The 17,382-nt window shown below is 32.9% G+C and overlaps 2 protein-coding genes across 2 annotated transcripts in view; both read left to right on the forward strand.

Moving 5' to 3' along the window:
• Positions 1-701: 701 nt before the first annotated feature.
• Positions 702-17,382, forward strand: part of LOC112099138 (coumarin 8-geranyltransferase 1b, chloroplastic-like) — a 31,242-nt gene continuing 14,561 nt past the window's right edge. Inside the window, exons 1-6 of the mRNA XM_024186245.1 lie at positions 702-765; positions 1,246-1,544; positions 1,874-1,957; positions 2,083-2,148; positions 2,824-2,916; positions 3,307-3,396. Of these exons, the coding sequence (XP_024042013.1) occupies positions 702-765; positions 1,246-1,544; positions 1,874-1,957; positions 2,083-2,148; positions 2,824-2,916; positions 3,307-3,396 (696 nt within the window). The remainder of the gene's footprint in view (positions 766-1,245; positions 1,545-1,873; positions 1,958-2,082; positions 2,149-2,823; positions 2,917-3,306; positions 3,397-17,382) is intronic.
• On the forward strand, positions 13,662-15,801 carry LOC112099287. Its single transcript, XM_024186597.1, has 3 exons — positions 13,662-14,189; positions 15,109-15,159; positions 15,588-15,801. Exons 1-3 carry the CDS (start codon positions 14,082-14,084, stop codon positions 15,729-15,731), a joined length of 303 nt encoding a protein of 100 aa, XP_024042365.1. The 5' UTR covers positions 13,662-14,081; the 3' UTR covers positions 15,732-15,801.

A 17,382-nucleotide genomic window follows, 5' to 3' on the forward strand; every position in this document is an offset into this window, starting at 1 on the left:
TTTGGCTCATGTCGGTTTCGTTCCAAACTCTTATCAGACGACATGTCGTGCTAACACAGAATCAACATATAACATGTCGGGACTGAGTATTCAGTTCACATTTCACAATTATGCATCATCAATTACATTTAACTTAATATTATGCCTCATCAATTACCTAATAAAAAATGCTCTTGACTTATTCCACTGCCAAGAAGATATAAAAAATTGTTTTGCACCGTATCTTCAAATTCAAAGTATATATTATTGCTGGAGTTGGTAAATCTTTAAATGAGTAAAATTATTAAAACAATAACAGTGATGATGATAAAGAAGAATGGTAAGCACGAGCCGCTGAATTCGAGCCATTTGGAGGGAAAAATTTTCAGATAAAGAAGAATGGTCGACTGGAGTTGGTAATTCTAATCGTGTTTCTTTTTCCAATTGATTTTTCAACAATTTTCGGCATCGTTTTTCAAAATTAAAAAAAAAAAAAGGAAAAATCGTGATTCTCATGCTTAAGGTTTTGTCTTCCGTTTTATAATTTTTTTAGTGTGTCTAAATCAATGGGATTTTTTCGGTGGACTTTTTGATTAAGAAATTCTTGCGGCTTGCCACGGGTGTTCATGCACCGTACATCTATTTATTGACTCTTTTGGGCTCCAAACTCTTGTCAATCCCATCGCACAATAGAGTTATCGCTTACTGGGGGAAAGAAAATCATGCTTCAAATGCTTGCCATTTCAAGCTTCTCTCCAAAATACCATCCTTATGTACAACATTCCCGTAAGTCTCCCGTTTCCCCGTCAATATCCTGTTCCATTCTTAGTCTCTCGTATCCGGTGTAGAGTTATGCTGAATTAATCACTAATCACAATATTATAAAAATTTCATCACCAAAGTTCTGCTCAATACTTTGCATTCAAAGGACAAGGATATCCTCTCCGTATCTTTTATTCTCTCATTTACTATTGTCTTTCCTTGTATAATGAGTGATTAAGATTGAGTTTTGTATTTATTTTTCACTTTATTTACATTCAAGCCCATTTTTTTCCGCTGCCTTAGGAACGCAAGAAGAGAGGAAAAAAAAAAAGAAAATCCATGCATATTACAGTAATACTGCTAGGTAATAGTATTGCACGCGTACTATACTTTGCTTGTTTCTACCAATTAAAACTAGCTGGTTAATTTTAGTTGGTGAAAGGTCACATTTTGAATACCCTTTTAACATTATAATTTTTCTGTAATTAACCGTGGCCATTTCAGGTTGCGTTAAAACGCACCAGCCGCCGGCGACGCATATTCATGGCGTTCTGAACAGTGGTCAAGGCAAGAAGTACGCTGTCAAATGCTCGGAAAACTCATTTTATCCTACCAATAAAATTACTGAGAGAAACGACGTCGTCTACAAGCCGTTCAGCAATAATGACCATTTTCCCGCCGTCACGTTGCAAGATGGTTATGCATCAAAATCTGAGGATGGAGATGAGAATTCAAAGAATGTTCTTCTCAAGAACTTAAATGCACTCTACCGTTTTATCTATCCATATGCTTGTTTTGGCCTTGTGAGTTCAGTCTACTCCATCATCTGTTCCTTTTTTAAAAAAAAAAAAAATTAATCTAATGGTAACCAAATCTCTCCTTAATCATGTGATGTCGGCAGTTTAAACTTCAGCCTTCTTGTTTTCTTTCCAAAACAAAAAAAAAAATTACCGAACTCAACTCATTAACACTGAAAAATGAACTCTTAACACTCGAACCTTCATTTTGAAGAGGAGAGACATGGTCAACTTATTAAAAAAAAGAGAAATGGCCAACTTATCACCAACTCAAACATATGACAATTGATAATGACATATATGACCCTTTTTTTTTTCGGTTTTCCTTTAATCAGCTTATAGCGACAACGTCGAATTCTCTTCTTCCGGTAGAAAAACTTGCTGACTTGACTCCCACCTTCTTCATAGGATTATTGAAGGTACGTAAATATAAAGTGCTAGAGTGAGAGAATTACAAATATATATATATATAAAATTTTATAATTGATGTTATTTGACGAGTGAAAACTTTGAAATAATAAATTAATTTTTCTTGAAATTTCAGCCTTTGGTGCTTTTACTACTGATGAACATTTACGGGGCGGCCGTAAACCAGGTGGCTGATGTTGAATAGACAAGGTACGTGTATTACTCTTACTTTGATGCTGACACAATATGTAATATAATGAACAAATTAGAGAATTAATATTAATTGCATGGAGTTTTTATATATGAAATCCAGATTGCAAAAATCTGCTGCACGTCCGTCACATAATATGTTAATTAATCTCATGCTCGTATGTGAATATGTGTGCGTATAAAAAAAAGGAAAAAAATAGCTACATCCTTAAGATTTAGAAAAATAGTTATGAAGACTTCAAATTTTAAATAAAGAATACAAATATTTATTTTTTACCATAAATTAATATCTCTTGTATATAGTAATTAAAAAAAATTGACTTCAAATTTTTTATTATGGTCAAAGGGGGTCTTGATGTCTTTGTATTGAAAACTTGGAGGTCTACATAACATTTCCCCAAACTTTGAATATGTAGATGTCCTTTTTACTATATATATAATTATTTTTAGGTAGAAGTATTCTCATTTTAAAAAGATTATATGTGTGTGTAATCATTCTCAGGTGCAGATATTTTTATTTTTATTTTATTAATGCGGACACACACTTAAGCCGTATAATTTAAAAGAGTTAAAAACTAGCTTTATTTTACGCACACACATACATACACATATACATACATACATACATACTTTGCAGTTGTTTCTAATAAATCAACTTAATATTGTTTTGTCAAAGGTCAACAAGACTTATATGCCCCTTGCTTCGGGTGAATTTTCAATGGAAACTGGGATTGCAATTACTTGGATATCTGCATTGATGGTAAGCAACTGCCAACAAATAAAGCTCCCTATAAATAATTTCTGTTTAATTTATAAGATAAAAATACTATTTTCTAATTAATTGTCTTGATTTTTCACTTTTTAATTTTTTTTAATTTAAAAAAGTAGAGGGATAGACAGAGTACAAATTAGTTTTTGATACTCTACCTTTTCAAAATTCGAATTTGAGTCTCCAGCCAAATAAACTATTAGAATCACTCAATTAATAATCCGTTGAGGTTTCATTTCTTAATTAACTCAAACTCAGCATGTGAAAATGTTGCAAGCTAGGAAAAAGTTCTCTTTAATTATCGTCATTGATCTCTGTATTTATCTTCTAATTAAAGATGTATAGGCTTTATTTATTTGATTCATTGATCTGCATTTTCAGGTTCTGGCTTCCGCAATTATGCTACGATCTCCACCACTTGTTTTGGGCGTCATCGTGTGGCTTTTTATTTCAACTGCTTACTCCGCACAGGTGAGCTCCCAAAATGGTTTGATACAATGTATTTTGTATTAATAAAATAGTACTCATAAATTATTTAAAAATATTTAATTTTGAATAACATTAAATTGCTGAAGTTAAGATATTTTGTGGGTATATCAATATTTTTACGCTGCGAGGGTAAAATAATTAAGTTAAAACTTTGTCGAACATGGTTGAGAGACCCAAATCACAAAAATAATAATAATGACGATTGAATTAGTTGATTATCAATTTGACTCTTATATAAGTTCTTGTAAAATTTAGTTCAGAATTTGTAATTTTTTAAATATTCTTTAAGCAAAAGGACAACTACATCCTTAAAGTTTGGGAAAATAGTCATGCAAACTACGAGTTTTCATTAAGGGATACGAAGAACTCTTTTTTACTATAATACCATTTGAATATAGTAACTGAAAAATTAATTTTAAAACTTTTTAGTAAATAAAAATGTAAATAATTTAATTTGTCTAGTAGACTAATATATAAAGTAATTTTGAAAGTGTTAATTATTATATTTAATACTAATAATAATATTTGTATTTTCTATAAATAACTTAAATAAATCTTTAGATTAAATAGATTTTACAATTAATTAAATATATCTCATGTATCAAGTAATATTGAAATTACCTTAAACTTTTATTTAAAATATTTTTATATATATTAACATTATGTTTCTATTTATTATAAAATTTACATTAAAATATAAAATATATGTATTGTAAAATATTAAAATACTTTTTTAATATTGAGATTATTTTAGAATTTATATTACTATATTTATTTTAATATCGTACCTCTATTTATTATAAAATATTGGAGTCAATTTTTTTTAATTAATAGAGTCAAAGCATATTATGGTCAAAATAGAGTTTTGATTGTTAGCCTAAAGGGCTATACATAATGTAATTTTGATGATAACAAACATGTCTTAAGTGATTTAATAAATATTGTATTTTACATTTTCACTAATGTTTTAAGGATAATATTTATGATGAGGTGAATCACGTGAAATCAAGTTCAAGACACTTAACGAACAACGGCGTGATCAAGAATAAAGTTTAGAGCTCAACGGACTAATTATTGCAACAAATTCTTATATAGTCGGTATGATTTAATTGATGCATGATTTAGCATTTGAGAAGCTCAAGAATTTATTTAAATAATTACTTTTCCTAAATTAAAAGGTTTTATATTTATAAGATAAGGTGTTTTATGAATTTGAGTAATTTGGATTAAAATGAAAAAGTTTTGCAATCCTTGATTTTAATAAATATTTTTAAATTTCGGAATTAGACTTATTTGAAAACTATTGAAACCTTCTGGGTCATACTATAATTTATGAACGTTTGAGCATCGAAATCAAACACTTGAAAACCAAAATTGGACAGGGAGTAAGCGGCTAACCGCCTGAGCAAAATTTCATATTTTCAAATTTATGGACTAAAGTGAAAAGTTTTGAAAACTTTAAAATTTATGGGTATTAGTTAAATTCTGGAAAGGACCTCTTTGAAAAGTTTATTATATTTTGGTCCATATTATAATTATATAAAGTTTTGGGTCAAAGTGTAATTTTGATGAACAATATTACTGTAGCAAAATTCAAAAATAACGGTAATAATACTGTTACAAGCGGGTAGTTTGATAAATCAAGCGGCTAACCGCTTGGTTGCGGGAATTTGCCTATAACAGCTAGTTTTCGGGTTTTAACTATAAAAACTCAACTCCAACTTCATTTTAAGGACTAATGCAAGCATAAACAAGATCATATAGCATATATTGAGCTTCCATTTCGCAAATCATTATTTATTGAATCATTATTGAGCTATAATTTGTTTATCCACTTTTAAAGAAAGTTTCTCTGTTGTAATTTTTATTTCTCATAAAATTGTGAGTGTACAAGTGTAAGAAACACTTGGGGTGAAGAGATTGGGATCTCTTGATTGTAAAGGTCCATTGACACATTGAAAGTCAATTGTAAACATTTGAAGCCTTGGGAGGCTTGGAAAGTAAAATCCTCAAGCCGGGTGAGCTTGGAGGAGTGGACGTAGGCGGGGATTGTCGAACCACGTAAAAATCCTTGTGTTTGTTTTCTCTTCCCTTACTCTTTCACTATTGTGCTATATTGAATTTATTGTTTTTGTATTTGATTAAGACAATAGATTAAATTGTTTGCGCGAATTGTTTAGCATAAAATTTAAAATCCCAATTCACCTCCCCTCTTGGGTTGCATAACTTGCATTTCATTGATATCCCTTATTAAAAATTTACGAGTTTTCATGACTATTTTTCCAAACTTTAAGGATATCAGTGTCTTTTTTCTTAATTATGATAATAATATAATTTTTTTTTCATATCGGTCCTTAACAAAAATTTATATAACCTTTGTCGAAACAACAGTTAATATTCATACTAATTTAGAAACATTGAATTTTGTATAAAAAAATTACTCAGGTAAAAATAATGTGGTGAGTATTTTTATAGTAACTGAAATTACTACCAAACATAAAATTTAAACAGAAATAATATGCTCTTTAGTCTCTATTATATCGAAAACAGTACTTGAGAAACTTTTCAACTTTAATGCCTCATTTACAAAAGAAAAACGCATTTTACAAGCCATCGTATTTTGTGTTGAGATATCAAGTCAAATATCAAAGGAATTCGCAACAAGATAAGAAAATGATCAGAAAATATGGACAAAATAAGAGAGAGCAAATAGTCTGAAATTAGCAAGGGATGATAATGTAGTTATCTAATCTTAGTCCAAATTATTGACTAATTATGACAAACAGTTGACAATCAAAAACGCTAGTTTAATACGACGCACATTTCTATTGGTCTCTCTCTCTCTCTCTGTGCATTAATTTTGTCTACTTGAAAAAGATATAATATCATTCCAAAGTCGAAACTCAGAATTTCCAAAATTGCTGTGAGCAACTTTTATTTGCAAACGTTGACTGCAAAATCTAGAAATTGACCCCAGTTAATGCCCTCTTATTATCATCAAGAGACAGCCTAGTCGGATGAAGAATGGAAACAAATTTTAGAAAATGTTTTCATTTGCAAATAAAACTATCATGATGTGAAATAACAAACATAAAAAAAATGAATGAAAGAATGATATTTCGGTGCGTTTGGAAATTAATTTTGTATACCCCATTCTAATATGTGTCACTTTTATGACGTTTCTATCTTTAGACTTAAATGGCTTTTGTGGATGTTATTAGTGCACAAAAAAACTTGATTAAATTAAATGTTATTACCACATGATGGAGAGGATATCACTAGAAGGTTGTTGGGATAGTTGTTGTAGCATAATAAACACAACTAGACTCAAGTTTCTTTAGAATAAAACACAGTTGTTTTCGTCGCAATTAAATTCAACTCCATTTAATATGGTACGACACAACTATGATTATCATAATCAGGTGGCAGATTCCCAATTATTCCTCTAATGAAATCAATATATATCACTTATTTTTTTAATATTTTCATAGTACTCAATAATTTCTTTGGTATCATTATTTTACAATATTATCTTTATTTTTAAATACACCTTTATTCATATTTCTTATAAATTAAATCAATCATATAAATTGAAATCATAAAGTAAAAATTTTTTAATACGTAAAATAGGAAAATAGGTTTTGGTATAAAATAATAATAATAATAATATTTTTTTTACTTTTTATTATTTTTAAGTATTTTTTCGTACAATAAATACCATCGAATTTAAAATAGATAAAAAAAAGAAAATAATGCAAGCATACATATTATATAGTTCATAGTCATGCTTATGATATTGAATGATGATAAACTCATAAATGAAATGGCTACTCAGAGCCGTTTAACACCTTTATTTAAGCTTTGACATACAATGGGAGGAGAGCTTATGTGATAAACTAATGTAGTGTTACACTTTTTCAGCATGTTTGAGCTGTTGTGCCGGACCAATAAAAATCTATTGTTTAGAGGTCAAATGAGTCTTCTAATGAGATTCACTAACATAACATGCTAATTTTTTTTTTGAAGAAAAAAAATTAATAGGTCTCCTAACGGAATCTACTAGATAATATGTTGCTATTAGTTGGTGTTAAGATGGTGCTTCCGAATCCGTATAATTTTTTTTTTCCTATTCGTCGCATCACATTGTGTACACTTGTAAGCAGTAAGCGAGGGGACCATGATCAATCCCATTTAATTTGAAATTGACATAATGAAAAACTTGGGTAAGGCATTTGAAAATCACGAAAGGTCACGGATTGTGTATAATTTTAGTAACAAAGAAGAAGTAGAACAAGAAGAAAATTAAATCGAAATTTGGCCCAGCCCAAAATTTTTGGTAATGTCCCACGCACTGACTCACAGTCACATACATAGAATAGAATAAATTTAACATCAATTTTCCTTGTAAACCAAGTCATAGACGCCGCGTCCAGATATCCTACCAAAATGACTTTTGAATCTTTGGACGTGGTTTTTATTTATATAGGTGCCATTTGACTAGAGGTGGTAAAATTTAACACGACACGAATAAATAGTTACGGGTCATTAAATTTAATACGATTATTAAATGGGTTGGGTCCGAGATGATTCTTATTATCAAAACTCAAATATTAGAGATGATTCTCTCTTTCATTTTTATTTTTTGAAAAGATCAATATAAGTACAGTATTTTATTTATAAAATTTTATATATATTTAGAGTTTCAATAATGTAAATATGTAAAATATTGTTAGACATGTATATTTTATAATATCGATATATAATATTATATATATATATATTAAAACTTCAATAGTATACATGTGTAATATTTTTGTAGATATGTACATTTTATAATATCGATAAATTATGTATGTATTTATGTTTGTACAACAGTGTGTAAATGTTTGATGTAAATTTTATTTAATATATAGATATTAAGCGGGTTATTGGATAACCCGATTATTTTTCCGTGTTGGGTTTGGGTCTTAATATTTTGACACGATTATTAAATGAGTCGGGTTTGGGTCGACCTAAATTTGACACGACATGAACACGACTTGATGACCCGTTTTGCCAACTACATTTGACAATATCAATAATTTTAGAAATTTTGATATAAGAATAGAGTAATAGAAACACTTTCTTGTTTGAATATTGATGTTGTGTTACGATCATAAATCTACTGATAAGTCTGGATTTTATTATTTTTGAAAAGTATAATTCTCATAAATAAGATATTTGATTCGTCTGAACTCACATCTAATTAACTATTCTTTAAAGATTGTGCCTTACAAATTATGTAAGATATTTAAGTCCCATTAGTAATACTACAAATCCCCAAAAATTAAGATCTTGCATTTATTTCATAATATATGTACAAAAAAAAATAACTAGTATGGTTTGTATCAGTGATTAGTTAATATAATATTGATCACAAACCAAAAATATAAATAATACACTAAAATATTCTAAAATATTTTGTGTAAATCTGGTATTAAACAGTATAAATATACAACATATGTAATATAAATGATTATATTAGTCCACAAAATATGAAAGAAAACGAACGAGGTTTTTTAAAAATATTTCTCATTTCAAAGCCATCTCCCAATTTTAATGTGAAAGGGGTTCGGTTTCAAGATTGTTTGATATCGATCGATTATGACTTTTTTCTATAAAAAGTTAAATAAATTTAACTTGTAAAATCAAATTACAAATGTAATGCGAATAATTAATTATATTTTGGTCCCACCATTTGGCTATAAAAACAAAACATCATAATTATGATGTTGAGCTTGACGCAAATTATCCTTCAAAGATTTCAGCAGTTTATCATGCTCGAGAAGGATTTCATCCAAAGCTTGGATTGAAGTAGAGCTCTTCACATAAGGAGAAATTGTGGGCAGGAGTCTACCAAACAATGCCTGATATGGAGTCATTTTCAAGTCGCTATGGTAGCTGGAATTGTAACAGAGTTCTGTCCAACTGAGAAGTGAAACCCAAGTCTTCGGTTTGTCTTGTGTGAAGGCACGAAGATATTGCTCAAGACTGCGATTGACAACCTCCGTCTAGTCGTCTGTTTGCAGATGATAGGCCGTGCTGTGGTGTAGAGAGGTGCCACTAAGAGTCAACAGTCGATCCCAAAATTGACTCAAAAACACAGGATCGCGATCCAAAATAATAAAGTTAGGGAAGCCATGAATTTTAACCACAATATCAACAAATAACTATGCAGTTTTATGGGCCATGAAGTTACCTAGTAATGGGCCAATTTTGTCAGCCTATCTACCACAACCAAAATAGCAGAATAACCGCGAGACAAAGGTAGTCATGTGATGAAATCCATAGTGATTTTGTCCCAAACCAAATAGGTAATGGTTGAAGGAGACCAGTAAGGGCTTTAGTTGAATACTTTATTTGTTGACATATTAAGCATTCTGTGACAAATTTTTCAACTTCACGCTGCATGTGAACCTAAAAGAAATTGGCTGACAATCTAATGTAAGTCCTGTTGATGCCAATGTGCCTTGCCAATGGAGTTGAATGAAATTCCTTTAATAAGGTTGTTTTCAAAGAAGATTCGGCATTGATATAATATTTTCCTTTGTAGAGAAGTATTCCATTATGAATGGAATAGTCAGCCGTGAACTACCCTGAAGAAACTTGGTGATGAAGCTTGAGAAGATCATGACAAATTGAATTTTCCCGCAATAATTCCTTAAGGAGATTGAAGGAAGGGCTACTGTGAAGAAATAAACAAAAAGAGCTCACATACTTGTTTTCAATCAGCTCTATTTCTTCGGAGGCTTCATGGACTCGGGATAAGGCATCAACCGCTCAGTTTGCAGGCCCAAGTTTATACTTAATCCGAAATTGAAAACCAAGTAACTTCTGTAGATAAACCTGCTAATCAGGAGTCTAGATCACTTGCTGTAGTAGTTCCTTGATGCTTCGATGGTCTGTGCGTATTACAAAGAACCTACCCAAGAGGTATTGCCGCCATTTGGTGACTGCTTCCACGAAAACATGCAATTCTTTTAAGTAAGTGGATGAAGCTCTTAGTTTGGGCCCAATGTTTTTATTGAAATAAGCCACTAGATGGCCCTGTTGCATAAGAACTACTCCAATTCCCACGTTACTAACATCTGTTTCAATCACAAACTCGGAATCAAAATCGGGTAATTTGAGCACCGGAGCTTGAACCATTGCTTGCTTAAGGGATTCAAATGTTGTTGTGGCTTCAGGACTCCATTGAAATGCATCTTTACATAACAAGTCGGTTAAAGGAGCGGCCAAGGAAGCGTAGCCACAAATGAACCGCCGGTAGTAGCCCGTAAGGCCAAGGAAACCTCTCAACTGCTTGGTACTTTGCGGCAGTGGCCACTCGAGCATGGCGGTCACCTTTTGGGGATCAGCTTGCACTCCCATAGCAGAAATAATGTGACCAAGATATTCAATGCTTGATTTACAAAAGAGACATTTGCTCAATTTAACAAAAAATTGATGAATTTGCAAATATAACAGTACCTGTTCAAGGTGAATTAAATGGTCAGCCATGGTGGCACTATAAACCAAGATATCATCAAAGAAGACGATCACAAATTTCCGAAGATAGGTAGCAAATATCTGATTCATAGTGGCTTGGAACATCGAGGGTGCATTCGTCAAACCAAACGGCATAACAAGAAATTCATAATGGCCTTCATGTGTCCGAAATATCGTTTTGTAAATGTCACGAGAGTGGACCCGAATATGATGGTATCCAGCTCTTAAATCTAATTTACTGAAGACCGTAGCCTTGCCAAGTTCATCAAAGAGTTCGTCGACAGTAGGAATCTAAAATTTATCTGGGATTGTAACCGCATTTAGAGCATGATAATCCACACAAAAGCGATACGTGCCATATTTCTTTTTCACTAAAAGCACTGGGGAAGAGAAAGGGCTTTGGCTGGGTCTTATGATTCCCTGGTTAGAGATCTCTTTAATCAATTTCTCCATTTTATTCTATTGGAAGTGAGGATATCGGTAGGGGCGCACATTGATAGGGGAAGTGTTTGGGAGGAGGTGTATTTTATGGTCTATAATTCTGTGTGGTGGAAGGGTTGTGGGTGATAAAAATAGATGATGATATTGTTGGAGGATATTGTTGGAGAAGGTCACGGAATTGAGGTGGTAAATCAGTTGGAAAATCTAATTGGGAAGGAGGTGTTTGTCTTGGAGAGAATTCGATTGGCAATGAAGATAAAGGTTGAAGAGCACAAAAACTTGAAATCGTGGCGTTGTGAACTAGTGCCCTAAATTGATTATAAGTGACTAAAGTTGGAGATGTGGACACGTCACCTCGAAAAATAATCGATTTTCCATTAAAAGAAAATTCCATGGAGAGTGCCGAATAATCATGCGATACCCTCCCTAATTGTTGCAACCACTGTATCCCAAGAACAATATCAACTCCCTCAATTGGCAAGACAAAAAGGTCCATTGGAAACTCCGTGCCTTGCAGTGTTAATTGAACTTGCTGACAAAATTGAGTGTACAACAAAAAATCACCATTTTCTATGTAGACACGAAACTGTGTTGTTGGCTGAATCGCAATGCCGGCGCGTTCCGCCACTGATGGCTTGATAAAGTTATGAGTGCTGCCGCTGTCGATTAATACTTGGAAGGTGTGGGATCCAATTCTACCCTGTAAACGAAGGGAACGAGAATTTACTTGTCCAGCGAGAGCATTTAGACTTAAGATATCGCCAGTGACAGCAGATTCTTCCTCGTCTGGTGGTTCCCCTTCATTGGCCAGGTCGAAATTATCATCGTCGGCTCTGATAAGTAACAAGAACCAGTGACGACAACGGTGATTGGGATTGTACTTCTGGACACAAGAGTAACATTGACCTTTCTCGCGTCTCTCGTGTAGCCCAGCAGGGGACAATCGACGGATAGGCAAATTTGGAGTGGGGAGAAGTGTGGGTAAAGTGTTTGTTTTATTGTTAATGTGTGGTGGTGGAGGTTTTGATAATGGTGGGTTAACACTTATGGTGGAAGAAATTGGAGGGGAAGGTAGGGGTAAAGGCACGGTTTTGGTTTGTGTGTTTATAATGGAGGGAAATGTTGACTGTTGCTGCCATTTAGTCTAGGAGCGAGTGTGTTGTTTAGTGTCATTAAATTGGGCTTCGAGCGCTCGAGCCATAACAAAGGTTTCCATGAGTGTCGCTGGCCGATTAAAGAGAAGTTCTCGCCTAATGTCCTGCTGCAAGCCGGTTATGAAAAAACTGATGAGAAGTTGCTTGGAGACGCCATTAACTCTGTTCATGAGTTCTTCAAAAGTCGATTGAAATTCGGCGACAGTGGTGGTTTAGGTGAGTTTAGACAGCCCGCCTTGTGGATCATCATAAAGGGTAGTTGCAAAACGATACTTCAGATTAGCCAAAAATTCTTTCCAAGTTGTGAGTAAATTGTTGGATTTCATCCACTGATACCAGCCTGTTGCTCGACCCTCCATGTGAAAGAAAACGAGATAGAGGCGTTGATGGTCTGGAGTACCATGAAACTTGAAAAACTCCTCCACTCGAAATACCCAGCCGTGTGGATCAGAACCATCAAAACGTGGAACTTCCATCTTCATGGATTTGACCATAGGAGAGATATCTCACCCATCGGATGGAATGGATGAAAGTGGTGGCACTACTATTGGTTGTTTTGAAGAACTAGCCACGTTTGTTGGAGAATCAGGTATTTTAGATCGAAATTCATCAAAACGGACATCTACTGCAGTCATAAATTGCTGCATCATCTAGTGAAAGGATAAGGCTTGTTTGTCAATTTTCTCACTAAATTCATTTAATGTGATGCTCTCATTAGAATCGGCCATGGGAAGAGTCAATGAAAGCACCAATGATACACTTTACTGCTAGAAATTTGAAAAGGTACCAATGATTGAGCACTCTTCGAGCGAGTGACGGCTCCAGAATAAGAAAAAAGAGAATAAGACAGAGATCAGAAAGACCAAGAATTTTCATTCATCAACATTCCTTACACAATATTCCTTTTTGGATACATATCTCGTGACTCATCTAAAACATTCTAAGGATAAAAACAAACATGAGTTGCCAATTGTAAAATATCTAAATTATAATAACAGAATTCAAATAATAGCTAAGAAGAATTATCCATCCATCCTTGCTGTCATGGTTCACGTGATGTAGGCCTTCATCCAGCCTGGCTGTTTCTTGATTCTCTCATGTCTAGAGTTAAGCTGCGGTTTTGCTTCTGCAAAATCATTACTGGGCTCCTTGTCCACGGGCTTGGCTCCTTCTTCCTCTCTTGGCAAAATGGTCAGTGGATCCAATTTGATTGGCAAGCCCGTATCATCTCACTGATTCTCGGCGAACCAAAGCCACATAAACAGGACATTCGTATGTGTCCGTACCGAACACATCATCATCAATAATTTTCCAATGGCTATTTTCTCTGTGTGCATGTGAAATTACAAATACAAAAACAAACAAATAGAAAGAAAAAATCAACACATTACACGGATTCGAGCTCTCTTTCTTCTGCCAGCCGAGAGATATAATATAATTTAATATGACATAACATTTTACTTTGCTTTTTCCTTTTTTTTCTTTTTCCCTTTTGTTGTTTTAATCGAAACAAACTTTACAGTGTTTAGCAAATAAAAATTCAAAATGGTTCTTGAATCAAGCATCTTTAATTGCTACCCTCCTAGCTTGCTTGTACCCAATTTGGCTCTGGCTTCTGTCGACGGCTTTCTTGCTCTTGTTGCGTTCTATCAGGTTTGATTTAAATACACTTTTACTTATTTTTCATAATGGTGTTGTTTTCATTTTAAATATTTGCCTTTTTTTTTATTCTTTTGACGGGAGGTTGGTAATATCGTTGAATTGAATTTGATTTATGAGGTGATCCAATTGATGGTATATTTCCTGTGGCTAATCAATTGATGGGATATAACCTTTTGTGATCTTGGGTTGTATTTGAATGTGAAAAGATGGTGTGTGTTGTTTGCATTTGTCCGTGGGAGCTCTGTTATGTGTTTGGTTGATGAGAAAATGCCGGGAGAAGATAAAGTGAATTTGGGATTTTACAGCCATTTGGGGTTAAAAACTTGGAACTCTCTGCTTTAGATTGTTGGAAATTCATGCCAGAAAATGGTTAATGAAAGATTGAATTGTTGAGGGATTAATTAAACGTGTCAATTTGATATTAGTGTTGACTGTCTGGTAGAAGTTTTGAGATATGTTTTTTTTTTCTTTTTCATCTTATTGTGTCTTCCAAGACTGTAATTGTAGTTGATACTATCATACTACTATACTAATTTGTGTTTAAGAATATTTATTGCTTATATTCATTTAACTGAGTTAATTTCTTGACCCGAGAGCCTCAAATTATAAGTCATAAGTTGTTTTCTCTGCACTTCCTCATAGTGTGATTTGTATAAATCCTGAAAGAACATTATACTTTTGCCAATGGCTCGTGGATATTCTCTAGGTGATATTTTGAGACATCAAATGTGTATGCTTGTTTTGCACAGAAGTATTCTCGTGTGAAGCCCTTTTCCTTGTTAGGTTTAGCTTGAGTCACTGATGATTAACTAATGGTTGCTTGGTATGTTGATGACTTTATACATGAAAAAGTATTTTCTTATTTGATTCTTTGTTTGGTACTTACAAGTGAGCCATTTTGTCTTTGCAGCTCACCAGAGTTCACATGCGAAATAAAGCGGTCGGATGGACGTGCCAAAAAGTGAGTCATGGCATTTTCTTTTCGGTGCTTAGTTGAAAATTTGTTAGGTAATTTAGATTGTTTCATTTAACATTCTGAAAATAATTGTTGCATGCAGAAAGATGAATTTTTTTAATCATAGTTATTGTTTTCAAACTATTCACTCTTTCATTCTTGTGTTATATTATTTCTTATACTCTTCTCTGTTAAGATTCTTCTTCTTTTCCTCTCCAATCTGCTAACAAGGATACCAACACAGATATATACAAACTGTTTCAGTTCATTTTCCTTGAAAAGCTCACAAACTCGTCTTTTCGTTTTCTGAGTGAGAAGAATTTTACTGCCATTTTGTTTCAGTGTTTGGTTCTATAAGACAATAAACATAGTTTTTGTGGTTTGTTATTCATATGTTCTTCTTTTATGCTAACTCTTTTCATCTACTATTTCAGGTACTCCATCTCATGATTGCCTCTTCCAATTTGGGTAAGAATGAGGAATCAGTGGTCGTACCATGGGATTTTGTCACCTTTGAACAAGTCTTCATTACATTTCTATTTTTAACATCTGCTTCAGAAAGCACCCCAAGATCTTGAATATCATTTTAACCGTTTACAGGGAATTCTTGGTCTCTTTGACCCACACAACAGAAAGCTTTCAAACTCTTTTTTTTTTGGCTTATTTATTTGGAATTTGAAATATAATAGAGTGCATATAATGATGTGGGAAGTGATCATGCTATAGATAATCAAGCTTTTTGATCCAATCTCCTTTCAGGGTACCTCATTTATTTTATTTCTACACTTCTTGCTACTTGTGATGGGTGGCTTTACTGGTCTCATGCTTGTGGCATTATCCTCATGGGTTCTTCCCCCTTGACTGTGGCTTAAACACCTAGTTCTTAAATTTTTTTACTGCAGGTTGGCTGGTACTGTTAAGTGACTGAAACTATTGCTGCAGCTTCACCCAATATTCTATTTATTGCTGCATTTCTTCTACTCCTATCATTCTGGTAAGCCTTAAAAAAAACTAAATACATTATAATATCTGTTTTAACTTGGATAACGTAGACGTCATGAATTACCTCTCAGATCTTGCATATCTGCCATGCAATTGTGTCCTTGTGAGCTGGACATGTTCATTGCCATATCTTGCCCTTGTATACTTGTTAGAAAAAACTTAAACTGCAAGTGTAACATGAAGATTACGCAATATAGATTATAGATATTATTGAGTCAGTGAATAATTGATAATGTAGTTAATGTGCTTATCCGTTTTTTATTCTTCTGTTGGACTTCAGAACTTAACTTGTAGCTCTTTCTTTTGAAATGTTACTCAAATACTACAATTAAACAAACAGGTTAGCTCTTTGTTTTTCTAATTTAATAAATAGAGATTCATGCTGTATACAGCTGTCGCTTACTAGAGTTTACAGATAGCACTATCTTTTTTTCTTTTCTTTTTTCCCTTAAATCCAAAATTAGTTGATATTTCCTTTCTATTCTTCACTTGTACCATCAAGCAGCAGTCAAATGCTGTCACTGTCCTTAATCTTTAAATCACACTTAGGAGAAAGGCCAATAATATCTTGAAAATATGAATTATATTGATACAATCTGAAAATTCTGTGCCGGTCTCCTTCTAGAGTTTTCATATTGAGATATTAAATTGAGAATAATAATATGTGATTTATAGATGTGTATCTGCTTCCATGGGCCATGATTCTATAGGGTCGACCTCTGCCATCAGGCGAATGATGAAAGCTAACTGGACTATCAGCAACAGCCAATTTATAAGTCGCAGATCTCAACTTGCTAAAGTAATCAGCAATGGACATAGATCCTTTTTTGAGATTATTCAACATCATCTAGGGATGGCAAAATCTGGATCCGAATCTGGATGTAGGCACATTCAAATCCAGATCTGCATCAAACATTTGGCATCTAGATGCGGGTAATATCCGCACAGATTGCGGGCCGATTTTTTGGATATTCGGATCCGCATAATAATAAATTTAAATATAATTTTAAATTTAATAATTTATATCAAATAAAATTCAATTATAATCTAACAATCAACAATTCAACATTAATTCAACATAAATAATATACAACACCACCATAAATTCACAAACGATAATTTCACAACATGAATCAAACATAAAAAAATAAAATAAATCTAAGGTAAATCGATTTATTACAATATTCTCTAGTTGTTATTGTTGTTATTTTTAGTTTTTTAACATAT

Source organism: Citrus clementina, unplaced genomic scaffold (genome assembly GCF_000493195.1).
Source record: "Citrus clementina cultivar Clemenules unplaced genomic scaffold, Citrus_clementina_v1.0 scaffold_4, whole genome shotgun sequence".
Lineage (NCBI taxonomy): Eukaryota > Viridiplantae > Streptophyta > Magnoliopsida > Sapindales > Rutaceae > Citrus > Citrus x clementina.

Coding starts and splice junctions, on each gene's coding strand:
- LOC112099287 (XM_024186597.1), top strand. CDS start 14,082: ATGGTTCTTGAATCAAGCATCTTTAATTGCTACCCTCCTAGCTTGCTT. Junction 14,190..15,108: donor CTCTTGTTGCGTTCTATCAG/GTTTGATTTAAA, acceptor TTGTCTTTGCAG/CTCACCAGAGTTCACATGCG. Junction 15,160..15,587: donor TCGGATGGACGTGCCAAAAA/GTGAGTCATGGC, acceptor CTACTATTTCAG/GTACTCCATCTCATGATTGC.